The sequence below is a fragment of the Dermacentor andersoni genome, chromosome 6 (assembly GCF_023375885.2).
Source record: "Dermacentor andersoni chromosome 6, qqDerAnde1_hic_scaffold, whole genome shotgun sequence".
NCBI classification, from domain to species: domain Eukaryota; kingdom Metazoa; phylum Arthropoda; class Arachnida; order Ixodida; family Ixodidae; genus Dermacentor; species Dermacentor andersoni.
Genome location: NC_092819.1, coordinates 65,507,334 through 65,525,180, shown reverse-complemented (window position 1 = coordinate 65,525,180; position 17,847 = coordinate 65,507,334). Strand labels below are relative to the sequence as shown.

Sequence of the window (17,847 nt, the reverse complement as noted above, 5' to 3'; positions counted from 1 at the left end):
GGCGAGTGGCGGTGCCGCCAAGCTGTCCGGATTGCACGGGCTATGCATTAAATACCTATCCACTTTTTGCTTGCTTGAGTTATTGCCACTGCTTTTTAAGGATGGCTTTCTGCATAGATGGCAGGAGTAGCAAAAAAAAAAAGAAATACACACATTGATCTTTAGAGGATAATTTAGAGCTTGCGTCTGTTGTTCCGTTTACTGAAAGTTGCGAACATTTTGGTTCCGATTAAAGAAAGTATTTCTTTTGCGTTATTTAAATACAAAACTAACCAATTAGAGGCTGTTGTTCTAGTTAACCGGCAATTCCGTTTAAACGATTTCCGTTTACCGAGGATCTACTTTACATTAGATTTTTGCCACCAGCTATGACACAGTGTCTGAAATCCCGTGCTCTCATAAAATCAAAGGAAAAAGGTATTTCGTACCAGGTGCACTGAGGAGTGGACAATTCTTCGAACAAGAGCTAATTATGACAATCAAACTTTGGAATTCCTGCTAGCAACGACCTTACATACATAAGAGACGAATTAAAGTAATATACCTACCTGAGCAATTAAAGAAGTTCAGCGATATATCGTAATGTCCAGTACACGGATTCTTCTGTTTTGGGTAATTTGTTCACGAAGGACTTCTTGAAGTTTATAGTTATTCAACTTGTATGGCGCTAATTTTATATGTTGTGATGCTGTTTCTAGAGGTTGAAACATTTTAAAGCTTTATATATGAATGTTTATTCTTTCAATCCCTATTGGTTTGAGTGTAAAGTTGTTCCTATGTATTATGTTATTACTTTGATTGTTCACATTCGTCAGCAAAAGTTGCGGACGCCTTATTTTCAATATTCAGTCGCGTCGCTTTCCCTAGCGAACTACAATCAGATCTCGGTAGCGTTTCCACAAGCGAACTGACCACAACGTTCCTAAACAGGCGCGGCATCAAGATATGCCACAGCTCGATTCACCATGCGCAATAGCGTGGAAAAAGCCCATTCCACAATGAAACGCGTTTAGCATGCTTTGTGTTACGAACAGAAAAAGGAATGGGACGTCGCACTCATTGCCACGCCGTTCGCTTTGCCGTCGGTAGCGCGTTAGCCAACTGGTTTTAGGCTGGCAGTGCTGGTGTACTGAACAGCCTTGCGTTCACCCCTTGGACGTCTGAGGGAAAAGTGGGAAGAACAGGAGGGCGACACAACGGCAGTCGAGTACGTGTGTTACTTGCTGCAGCGATCACATGATACACGGATTCTACAGTTGAGTCTAACACGCTGAAGGCTCAGGGGAAAGCGAAGAGGTGCTATGGCAAAAACAGTAGCATCCTGAGCTTGAAAGAGGGCCAGGAAGTGCTGTTGTTGCGCTTATCAATAGCGAGCAAGTTGGAAGTACACTAGGAAGACCCAGCGTCTGTGCTGCAGAAACTAGCCGAAACTACCTACGCAGTCCAAATGCCTGGGCGCAGAAAGGAAGTTAGCATGTACCACTGCAATTTAATGAAGCTGTACATAGAGCAAACATGTGTCGTAAGCCTGCTGCTAAATGCTAGAGATGAAGTGGAAGGCAAGTTGCCCGAGACCCAGCTTCGCCTTTGATGGAATAAATTTTTGCCGTCACCGTAGACCTTGCCTCCCTGAACGAGAGCCAGGCAAGCGATCTTAAAAGCTTAATAACTGTGTGTTAACAAGTGTTCTCTAAAGTGCCTGGTGGCACCAGCCTCATGACTCACGACATCGAGTTAACGTCAAAAGACCCCTCGAGAAGTAAGGCTTACCGATGTTCACCCCGACAAGAAAAACTGATGAGAGATTCAGTTGAACAGATGCTGGCACTAAATGTAATCGCCTGGTGAAGGCGAATTTCTTTCCTCGATGATATTCGTACAAGCAAACGGCAGGGACCCGTGGCCTTGTATCGATTACGCCGTAAGTTGAACGCTACCAGATTGACGAAAGCCTACCTAACTACACATAGAGGAATGCCTTCAGAAAGTAAGCAAACCAAAGTACGTTTCTACACTGGAACTGGCGCTGGGATATTGGCAAGTGCCACTTACAAAGCGAGAAACTAATTTGGCTACCTTCGTGACTCCTTCTGGTACATTTCAGCCTTTAGTGATTGCCTTTGTTCACAAGAATGCGTGTTTCGCTTTCTTGAGGCTAATGAACCAAATCCTAGCTTGAGCAGAAGCTTTCGCATTGCCCTATTTAGATGACATCGCAGTTTTTTTTCAAACTCTTGGTGTGATCGCGTGCTTCATCTGTTGGCATCAAGTATGGCCAACTTTGAAATAATTAAAACTGTTGCGCAAAGGGACGAAGGGACGAAAACAACACACGGCATCTGTGCGTAAAATACCAACTTTTTCATTTTTCGGAAGAACGAGGCATACGTATAGCCTACACGCATGCGCAGCGATGCTGCTCCCAGTCTACCTACGCCCTCTATTGTCAGTGATTACGCTGATCTCTTTTTTGATGAGCGATATGGACGGCGCGTTGACACATGAGCCTTGTGGGGCCATCTTGATGTAGGCTTGTACGATTTCTCTTTTTCTTTCGTTATTACATATAAGCAAGAACACCGTCTTGTGGAAGATAGGCTTGCACTTGCATGAAGCGCAATGGTGTCGTGAGGTGCCCGGGTGTTTATATCAAGCTGCAGTTGCATCTATCTTCGCGCAGTGGCTCATTTACGCACGTGCCTGTACGGCCCACGTAATCAGCCCCACATGTCCAAGGTATCTTGTAGACTACGTCCGTCTTGCACTCAACAAATATTTTAATGTGGTTTGTAGTGCATGCATTCAGGCATTCCTTTCGCTGGTTATTCTGTTTACTTTTGAACACATTCCCTTTAGCTTTTGTGGTGCAGCCAGGACCACTCGTACGCTATACCTAGCGGCTACCTTCTTCAGTCGGTGTGATACTGTGTGCATGTAGGACATGATTATGAAAGGCTTGCCCTTGCATCTTCCTTGGGACCTTGCTCACCGGGACTTCTTTGAAGCAAAGCATTCATCATGGAAGCTATGAAATTATGCCGGTATTTGCTCCTCTTAAAGCGCTCGATCCGCATCCGAACCGACTTCCACCATGTGTTCGCATGGCTTCCCAGTAGCCTCCAGCAGGCATGCGGTGTCAACGCTTTAATTCACGATTTTTGAGTGTCCCGAGTCATACAGCAAAATCTATATTACTCGGAGCACTCAAAATACAGAACACTGATGAAGATTGGACATAGATCTGCATCGAACAAAGCTATCGGCTTGATAATATTTCTTTATATTACCTAGCCGTTTCTCACCTTTACGAGAAAGTATCTTTTCGTCATACTGGAGTGAATATTTCCGATTGCTATGTAACATGTTGTCTTTCGGAGTTTCCTTTCTTGAACATTGACATTGGGATGCATACTCAGAAGTTGTAGAACTTACAATTCAATAAAGACGATTTGCTCGATAAAATCTTAGGACATTACATTCAATTTCACTTTTCCTTTGATATTCCCGGAATCTTTTATTTCGTATTACTAGGCACAACTAAATGCCCTTCTTATTTCGATCCGATTGTTTGTCAATGCACCGTAATGGGTATCAGCCGTATTTAGAGCAAAATTTTCAACGACGTCTCCAATCCGCCGGATTCGATAATGTTTTCTCTTTCTCTTAGCCAATCTCTCAGAGAGGATAGGTGCGAATAGATTTAAGATTATCAAGTTTATCATCATCAGCAATATCATCATTATCATCGTTATCAGAGGAATAATTCAGGGTCGATTGACCGACCGACAGACAGACCAATCAAACTAAAATAAACTAACACAACCCAACCTAGCCCAACCAACTTAACTTCAACATAGCCCAACCAAATCCAAACTAAATCGAACAAAGCCAACACAACCCACCCCCGTTCTAATTCCATGACAATCAAACCAAATGTGCTAAGCAACCAACCAAGCAGACCTACCGAAACCGAACCCAAGTCCAAACCCGAACCTGTACCCAAACAAGCCAAACAACCAACCGACCGACTGACCGCCGCTTCTTGGCCAATCCCCCTTAGTGTACGAGCCATTATTTGAGGTCGCCGTCATCGTCGTCATCACCATCATGATCATAACCAGTACCTCGCGCTCGGCTCGCGACACAGCCACGAGCCAGTATTCCAGAGGATCACGCTCCATAACCGATCTGCTGGCCGCACCAAGGCTCACGTCTTCACCAGTCCTCGCTGTCCCGATTCGAGCACTGCCGACTGTCAAGGGCCCCTAGGCGCCATGGCGAGCAAGTCGAAAGCGTCACAAGGCAGCGGCCGCCAACAGCAGCAGAAAAAGAAGCATCAAAAACAACAGCATCTCAAGATGAAGGGCAAGGTACGGAAGCCATCCAAGAGTATACACTGTCGTGTTTGGTGCGAGCTGCGACCTGCGATCCGTGGCCTGTCCGCTTTCCTGGTCAAGCCTCACGCGATTGGTCTAAATTCGCACATACTCGGCGCGGCCTAGGCCAATCGCGTGAGGCGAAACTGAAAGCAGAGCGAACGCGCGTTTCGAACAACGATCTCCCGTCGCGCGGGGCACTACGTTGCGAGGCGCTCGATAGTTGTTTTGCCGCTGCAACCATGCGCATCGACCCATGTTCTTCCCGTCGCAGGCTTCCTTCGGATGCACTTTGCCTATCGTAGAGCGAACTCGCCGTGGCTGCGCAGTGGCTGTGGTGTTAGGCTGCTGAGCACAAGGTCGCGGGATCGAATCCCGGCCACGGCGGCCGCATTTCGATGGGTAGCGAAATGCGAAAACACCCGTGTACTTAGATTTAGGTGCACGTTAAAGAACCCCAGGTGGTCGAAATTTCCGCAGCCCTCCCCTACGGCGTGCCTCATAATCAGAAAGTGGTTTTGGCACGTAAAACCCCATAATTTAATTTTATCGTAGAGCGATAATGCCACACTAGACCACCGGTCAGCGAACTGCTGCTCATCGGCGAGCCATTGCATCGTCGATAGGCGCACTGCACCCGAAGGCTATGGAGTCCTGCTAACGAGGAAGAAGTCGCGGGTACGATACCTGGTCAGGATGTCTATCAGTATGTCCGAGTACACCGAGTTATGCGAGAGAATGGGCTTACGACGGCTGTACATGAGTAGCGTGTGGAAATAGCACATGAGTACCTTAGGGCATACATGTTTTTTTAGCATCTTGCAGTACTTATTATCCAGATATCAGGGATGACCTAATGGCACTGCCAGAGTCCCTGGGTTTAATAACATTAAAGGAAAGGTTAATAAATCTGGCGGTGGAGAGTAGTCAGAAGAAAATAGGCGTATTGGTGATACTAATAAAAAAAGACAGATTTTAGGAAAATGCATCTTTATCAGGTTCCACTACGAACCATGGGTACATACGAACCTTGTGACAATCAGTGGAGAAGAAAGATAAAAATCAGGAGCTCAGTGACATCCGCTACAACCCACTTCCCAAGGGAATGCTTCACCGTGGGTCCCACCATGAGTCTTCATATGATATTCATCATTGTGTTGTCTTCCACGTGAGTCCGGAATGGTGCTAGCTCGTGCGGGCTCCCTTAGACCTCACGAAAAGAAAAAAACTGAGGGATGCTTAATCTTCGCCTTCAAGAGTGCAAAGCAATAGCGTTATCGGGCCCCGTTGACATCGACTCCGGATGTTCTGCGACACGGCGTCCGATAGAATGGCCGATCCCGGCGGCAGTGCAGGGCAGAGCAATGGCTCATACCTTGCTAAGGCAGAAGCTACAAGCAGCGGCTTATCAATGGTTCGTATCCCCGTAGGCAAGAACAAAAGGTTTGCGTTTGAGCTTCCGCGTAACAGAATTACGTTTTCTCGTATATTCAAATTACAGTCCGACGCTATCATGTCTGTAGGTTGTGTGTAAATCGGACTGTACGATTTTTCTGGCGCATTTTACTTTGAGAAATTCAATTACTTCAGTAACGTCACTGGGCCACGCGGAGAGCCTGCGTGGTTGTGGTTCTGGATGACTTTTTCTAACGGACAACGCCGCTGACTGTGGAGGCTGACCGCGGATTTTTTGCGTTAAAATGCTGACTCAGCGCTGTCGTTCCGTGCTTCCGGAACAATGAGCTCGTTCTTTTAAAACCACACTACAAGGGTCATGATTGCTTTCGAGGGCTGTCTCCGCATTTTTTCAGCCGGAAAAGTGCTTTTTTTTTTCGATTAAGGAAATGCAGGGATAAACTCGTAACTTTCGCGCCGTATATGCTTCGGCGTATTCTAATGCTTTTTGCGCTAGGAATGTCCACAAAAGTGACCCAACCTGAGTTAACAATTTACTCACAACGGCCGTCCATAGTCCTGGCACGTGAAACGCCACAAAACAATAAACAAGTATATAGCCTTGTTTTTTTTTCTTTTTATTCGCTATCGTTGGCCATGCGCTGAACCTGTCAATGGCGCCAAGTAGAGCTACAGTGCGGGAATGCGGGAACTTCAAGGTGGTGTCGCCACCTGCATTCGTTCTTACGCCATTATGACCCTATGCCAAACTATTTTCCTGTGGTGTGACTCAAATTCTAGGAACGTTATTTACCTGTCTAGATGCTATTAATACTTTGTTTTAGTGCATATTTAATCACACCGTTTTTCGTTTCTTCGCTCGGCACATTTACTTTCTTAGGGAACGGATAAATCTTTCGACAAGCGTGGAAAGCAACGCGACAAGAGCAAGGACGAAGTTTCTACGAGAACTGCAAATGTGAGCCCAGTTATTTTAATTTTAGAGATGTTAATTTTCATTTTACGCTCGCAAGTTTAAGCGCGAGCGTAAACCGGCACGGTCTGCCACACTTAATGAGGGAGCATGAAAGGGCGCCAATAAATTTCGAATTTGTTGCGAGTATTCTTTCCAAAATTCACTTGCGCCTTTATTTATATCTTTTTTGACAGGATGAGACTGACTGGTAGTTCAAGAAACGGTGGCCAAGCTTTTACTCCCCCCCTCTCTCTCTCTCTCTCTCTCTCCTTTCCTTTTTTTTGTTTGCTCCCAGACCACTTTGGCTTTACCGTAACTTCGACGTCGCGGGTATCACATCTCAGCGTACTTCAACTTTTTTTGAATAGCACACGATCTCAAATGTCAGTAGGTTGACTTTTTCGTCGCATTATATTATCAAGTTAATCCACCGCTATATTATCAGTTAACCCACCGTCTATGAAGCCGTACGCCTCTCGAAACCTATTTAATGCCGAAATAAATAGATCTGGGTTATCTGAACTCGGAATGTTGACTACGACAGTGAGAAAAGTACTTTTGTTAATTGCAGGCGTACTCAGCTTTGTTCCCCGTCATGCCCTTGTGAATTGGAGACCGTATAAAAAATTAGAACGGAAATTCCCCACTGGGGAATCGTCATATGCTGTATATCATTCTTTGTATAATCATTACTTTGGAGCCTTTACTGCACCCTTGAAATCAAGACTGCCGTATTTTAAGAGATAACCAACTGCTAAAGACACCATGCACGCTATGACGATCTCCCCACTAAACTCACTTTTACTACCAATCCTGTGTTTGGTAAATAAGAGAAATGTTGCTGTATTGATTTTTTCTCGCATAGTTTGCCCACCGACACGCTCGCCTTTTTTCCAACGCGTCCTTTTCAGAAGCATCTCCCCTTATTTACAGGCGCAGTAGTTGTAATTTTATGGTTGCTTGTGTTCCCTGTGCCCGCAAGCGCTCGCCTGCGTTATAATTGTGCCTCAGTGAAAGGCCAAAAAGACGCTTGACGCGTTGAGACGCGTCAAGCGTCTCAAAGCGTCAACAAACCCTGGCCTCTGGCCAGGGGTTATTTGCAAGATTTATGAGGAAGGCTGCGGCCACATACCGGCACCAGGTATAGGGGCAAGTTCCTGTTTTGGCGAGGGGAGTGCCTTTTTGGAGTTCGTCTTAAGCCAGGAAGAAGGAGGTCCGGCGCTGCATTGCGCAGTCGCGCAAAAGGAAAACAATTCCCTAAAGTGATTAATCGCGGGGGCGCTAGAACCTAGAGTTATTCCATACTGACTTCATTCCAATCTGACTTTAAATTTACGTAACCCCTGAAGCAAGCCCGGGCGGTGACCCGCAAGGTTAACGGTTGAACAGCCTAATCAAACGCTCTTCACGTTTATGGGAGGTGAAATTTGTGTGGTTTCAAAATGATTATCGCTGTCTACCATCGTATCTCTTCCTTATTTAATTGGCTGACGAGAGGCGAAAAGCGCGCAGAAGAGGAGTGGGTTTCGGTGGTGCCGAGCTATCGCCGTAAATGTAGATAACAGGGTGAGGAAAGTGGTGCCGCCGTCTCCGATTGGTCCGCTTCCCCTTGCTTAGCTTGCGGTGGCTCGTCGACATTAGCGGCGACGTGCAGCGGTGCGTTAAAAATGCCGCTAGAACGAGTGCTCAGGGAGGAATGTTTGGCACAGCGGCGTCCTATACGCGCCAAAAGGGCTCGGCAACATCATACTGCCGCGCAAAATTTTCATCATGTGCGAAATAATCAATCTGCTCCGGCAGAAGAAATCAGCGCCACTGGAGCGATCAGTGGACAGCCATATTTTATTCCTTTCGGAACGAAAACAACTCCTCCCCCCCCCCCCCAGCTGTTCCTTAGAAAGTTCAGGGATGGGCATAATAATGCATCGCTAGTGTGTAGACTACACTCCTACGTGGTGTGTTTCTGCGGATGTTGCGCCCGAAAACATTTCGTCAATCGCGAAAGGCTAACAAGCATAGTAGTAAGTGACATTCATAGGAAGGAAACTGAAGAGAAAAGAAGTACACGCAGCATCTCTTGCAGGAATGATCCAAATGATGCATAAGCATTGGCTACTAACACTTGCTGTTTCGTCGTCGTATGCTGCTGTGTTTGGTATAATTGTGAGAAGCACCGCGAAAGAATCGTGAAACGGAGAAGTGCAGTTGCTATGCCAAAATTTTAACTGAGACCATCATGTGACGACTAAGAAGAGGCGAGTAGTAGCGATGTTTTCACTCATGTTATCCTTAACTCCCAGAGCATGTGAAAGTGGGATTAAATGGCGAGATATATTCTGTAAATTAAGCAAATATATACAACATTTATTATGTACACTGTCTCTTGTTTGGTTCTTGTTGCGTTTTTTCTTCATCTTGAAATTCGATGATGATGCGTTTGGATCATCATACCTTGCTGGTGAAGCAGCGCACTGACACGGACACAGTGAAGACAAACAGGAAAAGACGACACTCGCTGCTCGAGTGTCGTCTTTTCCTGTTTGTCTTCACTCACCAACTGGCCCAACTTTCCACTTTACTGAAAATGCGTTTGAGTGATGCTGTTGCTTCATGGAAGATGAGCACTAGCTGATTCGTGTTGTAGTAGGTGACGTAAATGAACAGTGCCACACTTGGTACACGTCGTACGTAGACGTGGTCGATGACGCTGCCTCCTCTCGACGCGAACCATTATCAACCGCGATAAACCGTACTGCGGCGGCTGCGTATGGCACGGCCGCGTGGGCCCTATCTTGAAAGCGATCTTCGATGAGGACAGAGTGCGCCGAGTGCTGATAGCTTCGTGTGGCGCTGTACCTTCACTGCGCTGGGGAAGGGTAAGGGAAAGGAGGCCTCCCCAGTAGCGGCAAAGCCGACCGCCCGAAGACAGCTAACATGCATAAACGCGCGTGCACGCACGCGCGCATCAGACAGACAGACAGACAGACAGACAGACAGACAGACAGACAGACAGACAGACAGACAGACAGACAGACAGACAGACAGACAGACAGACAGACAGACAGAGACAGACAGAGACAGACGGACGGACGGGCGGACGGACGGACGGACGGAAAAGAAGACGCAAGTTTTCATTTAGCTCGCCTTTTCTTCGCGACAGCAGTACATGAAAACGTTCCTGCTCATCAAACGAAATGGATCAGCCAGCAACAGATTTTTAGTGAAGCGTTCTAGAAGTTAATTTATGAGGAACGCTTTCAGTATGTGATATCACAGCTCGTTTTTCATAACACGCGACTCGGCATCTTCTAATACCAGTGATGAACTGGAGACAACCTCCAGATGGCTTGCTTTTCCCCACCTCGTAATGTTCTGCGGTGAAGCATCCAAGTAATGTAGAAGGCGTGGGTAGCGTTATTGCCTGCTCTATGGTCCCACGTGTGTCAGTGGGTTTATGTTATGGAGGTCATATGCTATATATAGAGGTCACCAGGTGAAATACAGGCCATCATGATGTTAACGGCCACCTTCGTTGTTGTGTGCCTTTTACTACGCGGGGATATGTGTACAGACCGTGCACATATATTTTCCTTTTTTCTTCGTCAAGCAATGCTTTTGTGCAAGGCTGGTTTATTTGTTCTGGCTAGGCAATAGTACAGTTTACTTAAGTATTTTTTTATTTATTTGAATACCCAATGTGTAAGACATTTCACAGCGGAGATGTAAACCATAAGACGCGATGACAGGCGTCTTTTCTTACTTTTGGCAAATTCGCCAGTTCATCCGCTCTGATTGGTTCACGGGGCTGCTATGACCTTTCTCATTGGCTGAGAACTACAACATGGTGGAGTTTGACTCTGCGAGCCTTGTTGAGAACCTGTGTGTGGGTAGTGAACAAGCTCCTGTGTGGGAAACGAAGCGCCTTTTAAAAAGAATTATTCACTAAATTTTTTTATTGGTCGATCGTTCCTTTTTTTTTTTTCGTCATGCCACTTCCCGACCAGACAGGATTCCGTCAAACCCTGGATTTCCACCAATGTAAAGTGTCTTTACATATCATCCAGCTCTTTCAGCTTCTTAAGATATGAACTGTTTATGGAAACGTTTCCAGCAAGATCTTCGGTGTCGACGTAAACGTTACAACAGACAAATTTATGTGCCTTAGTAACGCCCATACTCAATGCAAACGTGCGTTTTGATCGAGCAGCCGTGCTTCAGTTGTCGCTTTGTACGAGCAATACATGTGGTGCACTCGGACTCTCGATGTAATATGTACTTTCACTATCCAAAAATTATAATGTGACTTCTTGACGAAATTGCCCAATGAAGATTTTTGTTATTTTTCGAGTAAAGGTTTCTTAGGGTGTCTCTAACGGATAGACAAAATATACAGCTCAATATAAAGTAGATTTAAGATTTTATTCTAGTGGAATATTCGCAAAAATAATAATAAACAAAGGAAAGAAAGTAAAAAAAAAGACAAGCAGTGTCGTGTGTTACATATGCAGCGCTGGCGTCTGTAAAGCTTTTCTTTAGCTGCACCAAATTTAAAAAAAAATCGCCTGTACATGGCGGAAGGCACAATTATAACCCTTGATCTGAATTGCTCGATGAGGGGGCCATTCCGTCTACGAGAAATCAAAACGCTTATCTGAATGATTAACACAATTACTCTTATTACCGTTCTAAAGAATATTTTACGTCACATATTTTAACCTATGAATTGTAGCAAGCGTGTTCGCAAGGCGCATCCATTTAGAACTAATTCTAAGGATCGCACTAATTTTGAGAGAATAATTTTGAAACTGTCCGACGAGATGCATTGGTGTTCCAGTTACTTTTGTGCTTCAACGCATGAAACACGGTTTTATTAAAACAAGTAACTGGAACGCGAATGCATTTCGTCGGACACTTTGAAAATTATTATCTCGAAACTGGTGCAGTCCCGAGAATTCGTTCCAAGTGGATACATCGCCTTGCGAACTCACCGGGTATAACTCGTAGATTGAAAATGGGCCATGAGGTAATTAATTAAATAAGTTAGTTAGCGTAACTGCTAATTATTCAGTTATGAATTTGTTTTTTGTAGAAGTAATTCCCGCCTCCTCGAGTAATTTATTTAATCAGGAGTTAGAATTGTGCTACCATAGGCAATTAAAAAAAATTGGTGCAGCTAAAAAAATCAAACCCCCTATTTAGTTGTTGGGTGAGTTCGTGGTATCCCAACGAACGTTACGGTTCTTTCTTAATAAAATGAGTCCGTTTTAGTTTGTCACCAACCTAGTAGCGAGTAATGCGGGATACCAAATTGTGAGCGCCGATAGCAATGTATGAGCGTGTGTCCATTAACTGTTTACAGTACGAATCATGCATTTTATATTTCCCGTTCCAGCCACAATACAATAAGCGTTCAAAGGAGAATCTACCAATTTCTGGCCAACAGGTGAGATGCAGTCGGCACGTATACAGTATCGTCTGTTAAAGGCTCTTTGAATGATTGGTTAGAGGTTCGGTGCCCTTCCTCGAGTACAACTCCTTACGGTTTTTTCACTCGCACAAAAGGACCATACAGAGTTCTTCTTGGTAGACCGTCTTTAGTAGACCGAGTAGACCATTCTTCTATCTTTTCAAGCAATTTCATCCTCCAAGCATGAGAGGAAAGCTTTAATATAGGGACGGTTGTCTTTGTCTTTCTTAGAAGGGGAAAAAAAGAAGCTCAAGTTAAACTCCACGATATGACTATGAGGCAGGCCGTCTTAGGGGACTGGATTAATTTTGACCATCTGGAGATCTTTAACGTGCACTCGATGGACGACTCACTGGCGTTTTTACATTTCTTCTCCGTCAAAATGCGGCTGCCGCGGGCGGGATTTGATCCCTTGGCATCGTGCTTAGCATGCGCAACGCCGCAGACGCTAGGCACCATGGCGGGTAGGGAGGTGGTGAAGCGCTGCTATGTTCCTGTAGTAACTCTAACACATAATTTCCGACCAATTTTATTACTTTCATTCAGAAAGCTCTTCCCTTCAGTACGTAGAAGACGATGAATCCCAATTTTTTGGCTGCAGTGCCCAATCTCTTTTATTTGCTGCTTTAGTTGTGAAATTGATTTTTATCTATCGACTTTCAACGCGACAGGGTTAAAGGCTCCGTGTCACAAAAAAGTCCGGTGACGGCGTCTTGCGTTGGACGCGTTTGGCGAAAAAAAAAAAAAAAACATTCTGAACCCCAACCACGCAGGCCCTCCGCGTGGCGCAAACGCGTTACTGAACTAATCGAATTCCTCAAAGTAAGATACGTCAAAAAAATCGCAAAGTACAACCTAAACACGACCTACAGGCATGTTAGCGTCTGATTGTAATTTGAACATATCAGAAAACATAATGCTGTTACGCGGAAGCTCAAACATAACCCACTTTTCCAGCGTTTCTACCATTCAATAGAGCGGCGCGGCCCACCCGGTTCATAGCAACAACAACAACAACATCAAGATGGCGCTCGCCTCCCCGCATTCGCGGCCCGCGCAAGAGGCCGCGTTTCTATCAGAAAGTTCGCCTGCTCGCCCCTTCGTGCATCGCGATCGCTGCCAGCGTTTCCCGGTAAACATTACGGTTAGATAGTTGGGTAGTTCCCGGGAAGCGTGGTAAGCAGTCCGAGATCTTTGAATGATATCGCGTTCCACTCTTAAAGGCGAAGCTTGAGCGTCCTCCAAATTTTCAACAGGTTCCCAGAAGCGCTGCAGTTCACACAAATCGCGATCCTGTTTTCACTTCTGCAATACGTTACTAAGTTCGTCGTAAGTGTCTGATGACAGGTGCTGGACATTATTCTCACTGAACACTGTTTCTAGCAGATTGCTTATCTCGCGAAGTTTCCCCTACAGAGCTGGTACTAAAAACAACCTCTTGTTAATTTTTAATCTGCGCTTCTACGCCACTGGGCTAGCCCTTTTCTACAGTTTAGAATTGTTTTTAAAATTGTTCTTTGAGTGTCTTTTATCGATTTGTAAGCCCGCTCAAAAGCGCCACTACACTGACCGAGACTGAGATGAAAGGAATATCCAAACTGAACGCAAGTGAAAATATCCTCTTTCTGCGCAAACGCGTCGTCGCAGGAGGAACAGTGCGCAAAATATAGCAATCATAGGTTCATCAGCAACAGCAGTGGCGATGGTCAAAGACATAGACAAGCAATGGAAACGATTAGCACCATCCAAAGACCCTGCTTGATGGTGTGGCGGCTTTGGCACTGCGCTGCTAGGCCCGACGTAGTGGGATATAATGCCGAATGCACCGGTCGCATTTCCGTGGCACCGAAATGCAAAAGTGCCCGTGCGTTCGGTGCCCGTCAAAGAACCCCAGGTGTTCAGAATTGTTCAGCGTTTTCATGCTTTCTTTCCGAGCCTTTGCATATTTAGGCGCCAAACATTCGCAAACACCGCCTATGTGGAGAGAATTTGATTTCAGTGAGTTCTAACGAAAAGCTTGCCCAATGTGGCATAGTCTTTGGTGTGAATATGTTACGTGAATAATTGCTGTTGCTGTTAGTGCTCTTCACCGCAGTTTACAGATCGCAACCGTGACACTATACATCACAGGATCCGACGACATGTTTTCACAGTGGCCTTGTCAGCGCTGTCCCAAGTTTATACCTCATCATACGGGAGCTCTGTATTCGGTTAAAGTGAAGCTTCTCACCCTCCTCGAAACATGAATTTATCACTTTAGCTTGACCTAACATTTGTATTTATTATCTGTTTAAGCATTTATGTTTATTAATCTACGTCTGATGTGTTTTTTATTTGAAAAATTCGCCTTTCTTTCTCTTCGTCCTCTCAGGCGTTGCCATCGACTACACCTCGTGCTAGAGCAAAGAAAACGTTGGTGTCCGTCGTTGTACTCTTGGTGGTTTTCTGTTTCATGGTGTTTACCAGCGTGGCGTTGTTGAAAATATGGTGGCTTGCTCCCAAGATGGGCACGTGCACAACGCCGGGATGTATAGAGCACGCAAAGGCGCTCAAGGACGCCATGAACTCATCGGTCAAGCCGTGCTCCGACTTCTACAGCTTCTCGTGCGGCTCGTGGAAGCCCGTCGGTCACCACCGTTCCGTCATCGAAACGATTTTTGCCCGCTCTTTCGACATCGCGGTCCAGCAACTGGAGAGGAGTGCCAACGACTCCGACCTTCCTATTGCGCAGCTGTACTTCCAAAGCTGCCTTGCCAAGCACTCCGACACTTCGTTAAAGGAGGAGGTACGCAAGTTCGCGCAGTTCAAGCGAGATCTCGGCCTCTTCTGGCCCGAGGAATGGCCCGAGAATGACAGTCTGGCCGTGCCCCCTCTCAAGGTGCTGATAAATATGAGCATTAACTGGAACATCAACCTGATATTCAAGGTACGGGCCATGCCAGGGTACAAAGGTCGGCGCAAGGCACTCTTTATCGAGCGAGGACTGTTGAATCCCAAGTGGGGGATTGAGACGGTCGAAGAAATGAACCGGTCGGTCACAGAACACTGCGCGTACTTCGAAGCCCCTGCGCCTACGCTAGATCAGTTAAATGAGCTAAAAGATGTGCACAAAGCTGTGGTCGGTGCAACCCTGAGCTTCACGCCAGACCCTAGAGATGAGGAGAGGATGGAGCTGAAAGATATTGACGAACGTACGAAGTCTAAGAAAGACAAGTGGCAGTTATATGTGAACGAGATCTTCTTTCCCGATTACAAATGGGAACCCCAAGACGTCGTGTTGGTTCAGCACTCCAACATACTCAGCAGCATCGACGATCTGCTGGAAAGTATGGAGGACAAGCCGCTCCGGTTGGGCATCGCTTGGGTGTTTATCCGTATGAACCTTTGGACGGTCACTGGAAACGCGCGTCTGCGTTACAATGGCAGTGACACCGAGCTCGCGTTGAGAAGAAAGACTGCCTGCCTGGCTCATGTGGCGCACACGTTCGGCCTGGTTGTCTCGACCCGTCACCTGCGCGCACGCTTTTCACAACAAGTACGCGACTACGTGGGTTACGTCTTCGAAAACGTGAAATCCCAGTACCGAAAACACTCCGCCGACGCGACGTGGATCGATGAATCAGTCAAGACAAAGCTGAGAGCCAAGATGTCGGAAAACTTAGACCTCAACTCTTTGCCCGGCAGCGCATTCTTCTCCAACTTTACCACCGGGACATTGTACAAGGATTTCCCAAAGGAGTCGGCTGGCTCGTTTTTCGACAACTTCGTCAACGTAGCCAAGGCCTTTCGCAAGAAGCTGGCCTCGGACGAATTCGTCACCACCTTCTCCAAAGGGCTAGGCGACGGTCGCGTGGCCACATCGTACAGCTACTACTACAACAGCGTCTACTTTGCCGTCGGGGCGCTCGAGCCGCCGCTCTTCCACGTCGAAGGCTCGTTCGCCATCACGTACGGCTCGCTGGGCACGCTGCTGGCCACTTCCATGGCTCGGGCGTTCGACGACCGAGGCATCATGTACGACAAAGGAGAGGAATCCCCGTGGTGGAGCTCGGGCCGCGACGCCTACGAGGACCGCTTGAAGTGCGACCTCAAAGCCGGCACGTCTCGCTCCGGCGACGACGCCGCTCGCGCCAGCTCGCTGTGGTTGCCCGTGCTGGGCTTGAGGACCTCGTACGCGGCGTACCGTGCGGCCATCAAGGCCGAGGGCTTAGTGGACGTCTTCCGACTCAAGGGTCTCGAGGCGTACAGCGACGAACAAGTGTTCTTCATGACGTATTGCCTCATGACCTGCGCCGTGGGCAACAACGGCGACGATTGCAATGTGCCCGTGCGTCAGATGCGCAAGTTCGCCCAGGCCTTCCAGTGCGCTGACGGGACGCCCATGAACCCCAGCGAAAAGTGCGCTTTCTTCTAGCGAGCGCGCGCCGTTTACATTTATCTCTCTGTTTCTTATTCTAATCTGCCTTAATATTACTTGACTTCAGGGTGCGGGATATAAGTTTCACGTATATTTAGTGCGCGCCAGAGCACTCAGATTTAATAAACTTTTATTGGACATTAGCAGATAAAGATTCAAAGATTCTGCTGATTCTGCTGAAGGGTGACACAAGGTGCTTGGCGGTCTACGCTACTGTTAACAAAAGTATCCGCCTGAAGCGAAGTTTACTCGGAGATTGTCAGCTCCATGCTCATTTGTGTTTCAAGTACTCTTGAAGAAAGTTGTAAAATAAGGCGATGAAGCCGTTTAGTAGAGTACTTTTCACAGCGCAGTCGAGTTCTCGCTCAGGCATGTCTCTCTCTCATTTTAGTGTGTGCGTACGTGGATTAGAAGTGCCCGATTTCGTTCTCCTGTTACAATTCGTGGTTTTGCGTTTGTCAGAAAAGACAGCACTATTGCATCTGAACTGCACTGCGTTATGCTAAGTAGCATATTCAGTCTAGTCTCATTGTAATGTATTGCTGCGCTTGTACTGTTTAGCTTTCATTCGCCCTTTTGTTGCAACCCTTATTTTATGCTCCATCAAGCGCGTTCTCACTATTTTAGGAGTGTATCGCTGAAACTCAACACAAGCCTTTTTCAATGAAAGTTGCGAAAACGTTAATTTGTGGGCTGTGAGCTGGTTTTCATGAACGCAGCCCTTTTCTCTTCAGACTTGTACTCATTAAAGAAAATAAGTACCGATTACTTCGTTCAAAAATGTTAAAACAGACCGGCAGAAGTATCTGCGCATCGCTAAGAAAGGCAATCAATTATATATTACGCCACCTTCAACTTTTTAATACATCCCTGCAGCTTTCCGACCTTGTTTGAAAGCCTGAAATAAACGGATACTTAAAAAAGAAAGTTCGCCGTATGTCTGAAGCTTACCACATCTCGCTCATCTTCTCTTCGCCAAACGCGAGATCCCAGATTTCCTGGCAAAAGCAAGTCGTGCGCTGCGATTGCTGTTTTGTTGGTTCGACCTATAGTTGCGCTTCGATAGACAAACGACTTTCTCGAGCACTTATTGATTCTTGCAGCTACTGATGCTTTTAATTTAACGCGTAAATTCACCTTACAAACTTGCAGCAGCGCTTGCTGTATAGCAGTTCTGATATTTTTGTAACTTCGAAAAATCGCCCCGTTTCTTGGC

At 46.3% G+C, this 17,847-nt stretch overlaps 1 protein-coding gene across 1 annotated transcript; it reads left to right on the top strand.

Moving 5' to 3' along the window:
• The first annotated feature begins 14,626 nt into the window (after positions 1-14,626).
• Positions 14,627-16,628, top strand: LOC126522722 (endothelin-converting enzyme 1-like). The gene has a single exon (XM_050171510.3). It carries the CDS (start codon positions 14,667-14,669, stop codon positions 16,626-16,628), a length of 1,962 nt encoding a protein of 653 aa, XP_050027467.1. The 5' UTR covers positions 14,627-14,666.
• The last annotated feature ends 1,219 nt before the right edge of the window (positions 16,629-17,847 follow it).